The 10183-nt window shown below is 35.3% G+C and overlaps 1 protein-coding gene across 1 annotated transcript; it reads left to right on the top strand.

Moving 5' to 3' along the window:
- The first annotated feature begins 3266 nt into the window (after positions 1 to 3266).
- Positions 3267 to 6157, top strand: LOC145819928 (protein FAR1-RELATED SEQUENCE 5-like). Its single transcript, XM_082913960.1, has 4 exons — positions 3267 to 5561; positions 5649 to 5789; positions 5885 to 5971; positions 6071 to 6157. The coding sequence occupies exons 1-4, from the start codon at positions 3279 to 3281 to the stop codon at positions 6155 to 6157; spliced, it is 2598 nt and encodes an 865-aa protein (XP_082770086.1). The 5' UTR covers positions 3267 to 3278.
- The last annotated feature ends 4026 nt before the right edge of the window (positions 6158 to 10183 follow it).

Genomic DNA, 10183 nt, shown 5'->3' with positions numbered 1-10183 from the left:
TGTTTGTTGCTGAATTCAAAATTATCATGTACATGTACTGAATTCAGTTGTTGTTTGTTGCTGTTCCAAGGTGGCTGAAATTTGGCTGTTATAGTTATCCAAATTAAGCTTTTCTATGATTTTTGTTTTTGTTTTTTGTTTGAAGTAAAAATAACCAAATAGTGTGGAAGCTGGTTTAGTTTAACATTTAGTAAAATGATGCCACTTAGCAATATTAGAGTGATTAATTCCCTAAGGATATAATTATTGTAACGCCCTCAAAATAAACACATTATATACATACACAATTGACATGTATTATTTAATGAAAACATTATATTAATTCATTCATCAGAGTATTACTAAATAAAAGCATTACATGTAACATCGAATAAAATGCCCTACAGGCTTACATCTCTCCAAGTCAACACTTGGATACAAAAAATATGAGTTCTAACCCAATACAAGAAAAGCCCTAGGCTTGAATGTTTACATGTACTAATAAATAAAGACAATTAACTAAATGTAGTCTTCTTCAAAGCCAAAAGCCAAATCCTCCCAAGCTAAGTCCTTGGAGGTAGTTTATCACCTGAACCTGAAAATGATGTTCCCATAAAGGGTGAGCCACGACCCAGTAGAAACATACTAAACCACATATAAGAAATGAATAAAGCAATAGTATTTGACAGATGGTTAACCAAGATAATCAACTACTTCATTTTACAGCCTCATGACACTATTGTCTAAGATACAATTTACTTTCCAATTTTATCAACATGGCTCAGAACCTGGCCAAACTTACAACAGTGAATTACATATACCATATTCACATCCTTCCAATATCAACAAACAAATGAGACTCAAGCTCAAATCACAACACTTCATACTTCCAGATTGATACACATTTTAGTGCTGTATCAATAAAAACACTTCTATATAATAAGCACACATAAAAGTGATGCTAATGGAGTCCATCCCCTATCTCCTCCCAAACAAAATCCGGTTTAGAGGTCCATCCCCTATCTTCCCCTAAACCGTGGAGTACATCCCCTATCTCCTCCCACACAAAACAATGTATGCAAATGCAATGCTCAATCAATACACGTATTTTCTGTATCAACACAATAGTCAAAGTTAATGACTTAACCAATGTGATTAGTTTCAGTTATTCCTAATCCTCATGCAATGTCTACAACAATCACGACTATCCTCCACCGATAGCCCAAAACAGTTATTTCTAAACAGGAAATAAATGTATCAACTAACATAATTCCAAAATTTTCATAGGTGAGTGATTAAACTAACCAACTACACCATTTAATCAATAATTTCCCCAATACCATGAATTTAGCCATATTCCCCAATTTCCTTAAATTAATTATACAAATTAATTTAATATTACAACTAGGGTTTTCCCAAAAATTACCAAAGTAAACCCAACATATCAATATACCAAAACTTAGAGCAAAACCTATAAAATGGAGTAGGAAATCCCTACCTTGAAGATAATAACCCAAAAGGAGAAGACAGAGATGATACCCCAAATACCAAAGTGCTCAAAATCGCCAACTATTCAGATTAAATGGAAGCCCTCGACTCACTCTATCTTTTTAATGAAGGATCTAGGGTAGAAACACTCCCTAAGTGGATCAAATCTAAGAGAGAAGGTGAGTAGAGAGAGAGAGAAGTCGGACCTAGGGTTTGGAATCAAAATAAGATGAAAAAGACTGATCAAATCCCGCTGCTGTGTATATAAACTGGACAGGCTCGCTCGAGCGAAGACTTGGTCGCTCGAGCGACCAGACACAGAGAAACCACGCTCGAGCCAAGGAAGCCTTGCTCGAGCCAACAACCCAAAAGCTCGCTCGAGCGAAAGAAAGCTCGATCGAGCGAAGAACTCAAACCCTCAGGTCTGTAACCAGACACACGCTCGAGCGAAGGAATTATAGCTCGAGCGAAGAACGGACCAACTCGCTCGAGCGAAGAAAATCTCGCTCGAGCCAAGAATGCAAAGCTACAGGTCCATACTGGACGCCACCTCTCGCTCGAGCGACCAACTCCTCACTCGAGCGAAGAACCAAAAAGCTGGACAGCAACACTTGGTTTCTAAACCCAACCAACCTGAAACAAACCTGCCCAACTCATCCTATAATTCCAAATGAGAAAATAAGGGACAACAACAACCATCATACAATGACAGAATCTACGGAACCTATGCCCGGACACAATAGTCAAAAGGGAAAAAAACCGGGGTCGCTATAATTATTGTCATAATAGAGTAAGTGGGAACTAACTATTTTCTTATCTGTTCAATGAGAATATTAATGGCAAGCAAGCACATGTACATGATAATTTTGAAAAAAAATATAAATAAATAAAATGTTTAGGTAAAGGAGAGTAAGTGTTATTCATGTCAAGTGTTGCCTTGAAAATACTGAATAACATTTTCAATATGGAATAGTTAGTCTGTTTAAAGCCAACCATTGACTCTGTATATCATTCTCAATATGGAATAGTTAGTTTAGTGTATCATTAGGTATCATATACTCCTTTTAATAAGTGCTTTCTTCTCCATTGGTAACAAAACTTGAATATGGAATAGTTAGTTTAGTGTATTATTAGTGTATTATTAGTGTATTATTAGGTATCATATACTCCTTTTAATAAGTGCCTCTACCTTACATAAACTGCTATTTCTTTAACCTTAAAACTACTGGTTTTTGACCCATGAGACTGCCAGTTAATAGAACACACTGTAAATTGGATAGAACAGGGTAATGTTATGGGCCTTTTGTAGACATGGCAGTCTCATGGGTCATGTAATTATTAACTGGTGTGTAGATATGTTATATTGAATCTCATGAATAATTTTTGACCCATGAGACTGCTAGTTATGAATAACTGAAATGCTTGTGTTATTAACTGTTATTTCTATCTATATTCAGTAATTTTCCTTATATGACATATGGTCCTATCTATAAACCAGATAAACCACATAAATTTCCTTAATTCGTTATGAATAATTCCTTATGAATAAACCAGATAAATAAACCACATAATTCCTTATGAATAAACCAGATAAGCCAGTTATGAATAATTCAATTTCCTTAATTGGAGTAATTTTCCTTATATGACATATGGTCCTATCTATAAACCAGATAAATGTTAATTATAAACCAATTTCAATTCATTTTCATAGCATTACAACCTAAGCAACCCAAAAATCTTATTAAGAAGCTCAACTATCATTAACTTAAGATTTTATTTATATGGGTTTTCAGTTGCATTTTGATATCGATATGGAACCTGAGAATGACTGTGATTGGAAGCCAAAATTGGGAATGATATTTGATTCTGAACAATGTGCGTATGAATTTTATAATACATATGGAGGAAGAATGGGGTTTAGCATAAGAAGAGATTATTGTAAGAAGAACAAGTTCACTAATCAACTTATTCATAGACTTTTGGTTTGCAACAAGGAGGGATTTCGAAAGGTTGACAAGCGAGACCCATTGTCAAAAAACTCTAGAGCTGAAACTAGGACTGGGTGTGAGGCTCGACTTTATATTAAATTACATGAGGGTAATGGAAAATATGTTGTGACTGATTTCAAAGAAAAACACAACCACGATCTTGTATCACCTGAGTGTGCCCACATGTTGCCATCACAAAGAAAGATCTCCACTACCCAAGCAATTCAATTAGATTTAGCGGCACAATCTGGTCTTCGTTTAGGCCAGTCTTTTGAACTCATGGGTAGGGAAGCTGGTGGAAGGCAATGTCTTGGTTTTACGAAGTTAGATTCTAAAAATTATTTGAGAACCAAAAGACAACAAAGTTTAGCATATGGGGAAGTAGGCAATGTGTTGCAATACTTTAAAGAAAAATCTTTGCAGAATCCTTCATTCTTCTATGCTGTTCAATTAGATAATGAGGAGCAAATAACCAATATGTTTTGGGCCGATGCACAAATGATCATGGATTATGCCCAATTTGGTGATGTTGTCACATTTGATATGACTTACAAGTTAAACAAAGAACATAGACCCTTCGCATCTTTTGTGGGATTCAACCATCACAGGGAAACAGTTATATTTGGTGCAGCATTGTTGTATGATGAGACCGCCGAATCGTTTGTATGGTTGTTTGAAAACTTTCTACAGGCTATGTCAAGGAAGGCACCGAAAACTTTGTTCACCGATCAAGATGCTGCAATGGCTAAAGCCATACCCATCGTTATGCCTGACACAAGTCACCGATTGTGTACTTGGCATTTGATGCAAAATGCATTAAAACATGTTAACTGTTTGTTCCAAGATAAGGGGGTCAAGGGTGTACTAAATAAATTCTTCTTTCACATTGAAGATGCAAATCAATGGAAATTAGAGTGGGCGGAAATGCTTGATAAATATGATGCGCATGAAAACCATTGGTTGAAATTGACTTTTGCGGTGAAAGAAAAATGGGGATGGCCTTATGTTAGATCAACATGGGCTGCGGGAATGAGTACCACACAACTTAGTGAATCTTTTAATGCTTTTTTGAAAGATTACATTCGTTCGGATTTCAACTTAAATGAATTCTTCATGCATTTCGAAAGGGTACTTTATGAGAAGCGATACAAGGAGTTAGAAGCGGGCTATGCTTTGTGCCAAAGGTTACCAAAGGTGAAAGCAACAATAAAAATGTTAATTCAAATGGGTAACGTCTACACAAAAAAGATCTTTGAGGAATTTCAAAATGAGTACTTTCAATCCATTGAATCAGACATAGAAGCAATTGAATATGGCGAAGCTAGTACCATTTACACAGTTGTTGATGTTGGTAACAAACATGCAAGGAAAGTGAAGTTGGAGAGGGATGGCTCTTTGGGTTGTAATTGTACAAAGTTTGAAAGGGAAGGAATCTTGTGTTCTCACTCATTGAAGGTCATTAGAGACATATTGAAGATGAAAGAGGTTCCTCCACAATACATTCTGAAGAGGTGGACCAAACAAGCAAGAGCCGAAACTGTGCAGCACATTAACGAAAATGACATTCAAGTAGATGTGAAATTCCAACAAGCTTCGCGGTATAAGACATTGATGACTGCATTTAGAGCAGTAGCAAGTAGAGCTGCTGAAACTGAAGAAACATATGATTTTTGTATTGCACAGCTTGCTACATTAGGTGCAGATGTTGAAGGCAAGTTAAGTGCACATTTTGGTGTTGGAAATGAAGCACGTAATGATGATGATACCGAAAGCTTTGAAGTGGAATGCGAAGATGTGAATCATGTGCAACCAAAAGGATTGAAGAAAAAGGTGGCAACTAGTAAGGGCAAAAGGAGGGTCAAAGGTGGATTCGAAGCGGCGTTGGTAGCGAACTCCAAAAAAAAATCCCGTGCTAATAGCTTGGCTTCGTCACAATCTATTGCAAGTTCAACGGTTGCACCTTCTCCATTATCTATTGGAGGAGATATATATGTTCGTGAACATGTTCCTCCGCTTCAACCTCTTCCTCCCCTTCATCCTCTTCCTCGATCTTTGCCCATGGGTGGTAATTACATTCCTCCGCCATTGATGTATCCCACATATCATGTAAGTTTTACTTTAACATTGTATTTTTTGTGTGGATATAATATGTGACTAAAACCATAACTGAAAGCATATATGACATTCTTGTAGGCGAACAATTTGCGGGAGATGTATGTGGTGCCAAATTATTTGCCAACTCAACCAACATTCCAGTCACTACTACAAGGTTCATGTGGATATGACATTGGGTTTCGATATTCTCAAGAATCAACTACTCCAATGTGTAGTCAGGTTCGTCGTTGATGTATTTTTAGTTTATAGTTGCTGAAAATTCTGTGATATCATGTATTTATAGTTGCTTAAAAATTCTGTCTTTTTTTTTGTAGGCTATGGACAACCATGAACAAAACCAAACTGATGCTGAAATTGGGCTGCAACGTGAAGTCATGGCCTCTGAAACTGTCAAGCAAACTGTTGCTGGAAAGTGATGTTAAAGTACTAATGTGTCAATTTTTAAGGACCAATGAATTAATTTAGATGTTAAAGTTGTACTGGTTGATGTTCATTTACAGTTGATTTTAATTTACATGTTAAACCCAAGTGAAATGGTTATTGTTAATGTTCATTTACCTTGGTTGATGTTGGTTGATGTTGGTTGATGTTAAAGTTGTACTGATTCTGTTATTCAACATTTTTTTTTAATTTATGTGTTGGTTGCTTGATGCTCATGTTCAGATTCAGGAAACTGGTATTGAACATGCTGTATTGAACATGTTAATTTAACTTGGTTGATGTTGGTTGATGTTCATTTAGGACCCTTGAACACTGTTATGCAGATTCTGAAATGGTTATTACCAGTAGGAGAATTCACCAGGTCTGCTGGTATACTCTGCTGGTTCTTATGGTTCATGTTCAGATTCTGAAATGGTTATTAACAGTAGCAGAAAATGGTTTTTTAACCCTGTTATTCAGATTATGTTTTGAACACTGTATGCTGGTTCTGGTATGCTGGTTTGAGCACTAAAAAGTTATAAACAGTAGCAAAATAACATGCAAAAGAACATGTATGCTGGTTCTGGATTCTGATTCTGTTTTGAACACTGTATGCTGGTTCTGGTATGCTGGTTTGAGCACTGAAAAGTTGTAAACAGTAGCAAAATAACATGCAACATAAACATGCAAAATAACATGTATACTGGTTCTGGATTCTGCACCCTGTTCTGCATTTTGTTGGTTCATATGCAAAAGAACATGGTTCATATGGTCCTGCATTCTGTTGGTTCATATGCAAAAGAACATGGTTCTGCATTCTGTTGGTTCATATGCAAAAGAACATGTGAAATGTGCCTATGCAAAATAAACAGTAGCAGATTTCACAACCAACATACATGCATTTTAAGCCACAGATTGTCCTGTAAATGAAAACATTCCCAAGTTCATAAAATCCAACTCATTCCCAAGTTCATTAAATCCACTAGGACAATAAACCATATAAAAACCATCTCAAATCATTCCCAACTTCCCAAATTCCATTCATAAAAACATCATAAAGTACAAACATCATAAATCCATAATAACATTAGTCAAATTTTTCGGATACTAACATTACATCATAAAGTAGATTACATCCATAAATCCATAATAACTTTAAATCCATAAATCCATAATAACATTACATCATAAAGTACAAAAGTAAAGCAAATACAATCAAATACACCATCGCCTTGAAAATATTTTCCACCATTCGAAGCCTTCGACCATAGTCGCCATGTTCATTTTCCACGTCATACAGCCTCCTCCTCAGCTCGTTAAAGTCTTCTACTGTAACACCATCAGAAGCTCTAGTGTTGGAACGGATTGTGGACGTCACATCTTCGTCATCTTCAGCCACGAACTTGAAGTAATTGCAATTGGGATTTTCAGTCTACAATGCAACCAACAATTAGTTAGTCTATTAAAACAAATTAAATTGTGACTACTTACATATTTAATATTTCCAATACAATACTTACATATTTTGATGGGCAAACAAAGAACAAACGCCCTTTATTTCCATTGTCATTAGTTTTTACGATATGTATGGCAGCTGTTCTTCCACAATTGCACATTCTCGGTTTTAATCTTATGTTGCTGTTGTCATTAGAAGAAGAAGCCATTTCTAAATCTACATAGACCATACAACACAAACAGTCAGCCCTCAAGAAACCAATTTAGTTTTGAAACCAACATTGTAGTGGGCTCATAAAAACCTATTCTATCTGTTATTCAGCATTCTAGTTCTACTGCCCTTCTCATTATTTGCTGTATTTTCACTCAGAAGGCTTGCTCTTCTGCATGTGCTAGGAAATAATGATTTTAAAATCTAGATTCTAGTACTCTTTATTTGGAAATAATGAATTTATCATGTGTCTTCTAGATCTCTCTCTCACTATACTATACAGATTCCCAATCCTCCACTACACTCTTCTAGATCTCTGTCTTCTCTCTTTCTCTCTCTCACTGACTCCTCAATTCTCAAGTAATACCATTACACCATATTCTTTCTTGTTGTTTGAGCAATTGAGAAAGTCACCATCTCTCTCTCTCTCTCTCTCTCTCTCTGGTTCTAGTTTTTAATCTATACCCATAAAACTCAAAACCATGATTTACCCATTAGTTCCTAATGGAAACCCATTAACCCCAATAAACTTAGCAATCCAAAACTCCTCACAAAGATCATTTTTTTCTTTCTTTTCTCAGAATCAAAACCCCATAAACACCATCGACAAGCCCTTAAGACCCAAAACTTACCTCCTCAAACCCATCACAATAACTCCAAATCAAGTCCCTCCCAATAAAACCAAGAAAAATAGGGTTCATGAGGACAGAAGAGGTTTTTCTCAAGTGGGTAGTCAGCAGATGTTGGTTTTGTGTGGATTTGGGTACTGGGTACAAGGTTTTAGGGGCTTCCCTTGGCTGGCTCTCAACTTCCACATGGCCCACAATCTCAATTTATATCCATCAACATTGCAGCTTGTGCAGAACACTGCTAACCTCCCTATGGTGATAAAGCCTCTCTATGGAATCTTGTTTGATGATCTTTATATTGGTGGTGATCACAGAATACCTTATATTTGTATTGGAGGTTAGTTGAATCCCCCAAATACACTTGTTAATCATTTTGGTTATACTAGTTGAAATTGATTTTTACCATAATGAGTTTGTTTTGTTCTTGTTATATTCTAACAATTGATAATGAGAGATTTGGGATATCAGTAAGCATATTTAACCTAAGGGTCAAGCTTCAATGACAAAGTAACAAGCAACAGTAAGTCATAGGAAAAAGTTTGGGATATCAGTAAGTTTACACTATCAACTTTCAGATATTCTATTAAACTACAATATATCTAAGCTTTACAAACATATAAAAAAGGAACTTTAGGATATGACCTTCACAGTCAAGAAGATGATGATTTAGGAAATCATTACATTGAGGATGATCTTTATACTTTAAGTAGAAAGCAACAGAATTCTTGTATTGCAATCAACACATATGCTGACATGATTGGTCTTATTTCTTACCATATACATTAATAATGAACTCATGCACATACAGTGAAACTTTCATGTATCACTAGTTTTCATTTACTATTAAGCATATTTAAATCTTAGTTTTCAGGAAACCATAAGCACAAAAAAACAAAGCCCCAAATTTGTGAAATGGTGAAAACACCTGCTTTGATTTCTTGCCATATACACAACCAACAAACTTACGCACACATGTCAAAACTAAATGCTAATTGCTGCTTATTTTCTATTCAATATACTTAGTTTTAACTAAATAAAAGACTAATGCAATATAAAATGACAAAGTTTGAGAGGACATGAAGCGTCCAATTTGTAAAATGGAAATAAAAGCTGTAGCCCCAAAGTTCAACAAAGCTTGGAGTTCAGCAAACTTCTTTTTTTTTTGGGTGAATAATGTTCAGCAAGCTTCATCTGTAAATTGCACTGCTGGGAATGACAGGTTTAAATCAACATGGGAAAAAGCTTCTAATGAAAAAAATTTGGAGTTCATGAAGATCACAATTCACGTGTTACTAGTTTCCTCATATTGGCTTGTCAATTTGTTGGTCTTCATGATTCTAGAAGCATCATAAAGAAGAAGAAGAAGAAGAAGAAAAACATATATCATCCTGATTTGCATTTTTTACTTTTTACCTACAATTCGAAATCATGTCATTGGACATTTTTTCCAAGTTCCCATATAAATTTAGGAATTGTACAAAGAAAACTCAAATATCCTAACACACATGGTTTCTTTCCATTCCCTCTTGTGCCCTTGCTGCACATACAGCTTGAACCATTATTTTTGTTGCACTTGATCAAATAATATCAGCCCCATGTTTTCATTCCCTCCATCCCTTTGCTTGTTTAGAGAGATTTGTGCTAACTATTATGATTCTCACAATTGATAATGCTAATGATTGATCAAAAGGTAATCATTATCCCCTGTAAATATTTGTAGTGAAATATGTAGAAAATGTATATAAACAAATGTTATACTAATTAATAAATCTTACTAATTTCCAAAATTAGAATAAGACCTACTTCAATAATATGGTATAGATGTCATATCAGTTAGTAAGAAAAATTAGCAATGTTTGGAACACAAAATAAATCCTGATAAGTTGGTTCTTAAATAG

The sequence above is a fragment of the Camellia sinensis genome, chromosome 1, assembly GCF_055761805.1.
Source record: "Camellia sinensis isolate YWXY chromosome 1, ASM5576180v1, whole genome shotgun sequence".
Lineage (NCBI taxonomy): Eukaryota > Viridiplantae > Streptophyta > Magnoliopsida > Ericales > Theaceae > Camellia > Camellia sinensis.
The sequence above is the reverse complement of the archived record's forward strand: the minus strand, read 5'-3'. Positions and strand labels throughout refer to the sequence as shown.

Excerpts from the sequence above, each read along its gene's own strand:
- LOC145819928 (XM_082913960.1), top strand. The coding sequence starts at position 3,279 with ATGGAACCTGAGAATGACTGTGATTGGAAGCCAAAATTGGGAATGATA. Across the intron at positions 5,790-5,884 it reads CTACTCCAATGTGTAGTCAG|GCTATGGACAACCATGAACA; the intron begins GTTCGTCGTTGA and ends TTTTTTTTGTAG. Across the intron at positions 5,972-6,070 it reads CTGAAACTGTCAAGCAAACT|TTGATTTTAATTTACATGTT; the intron begins GTTGCTGGAAAG and ends GTTCATTTACAG.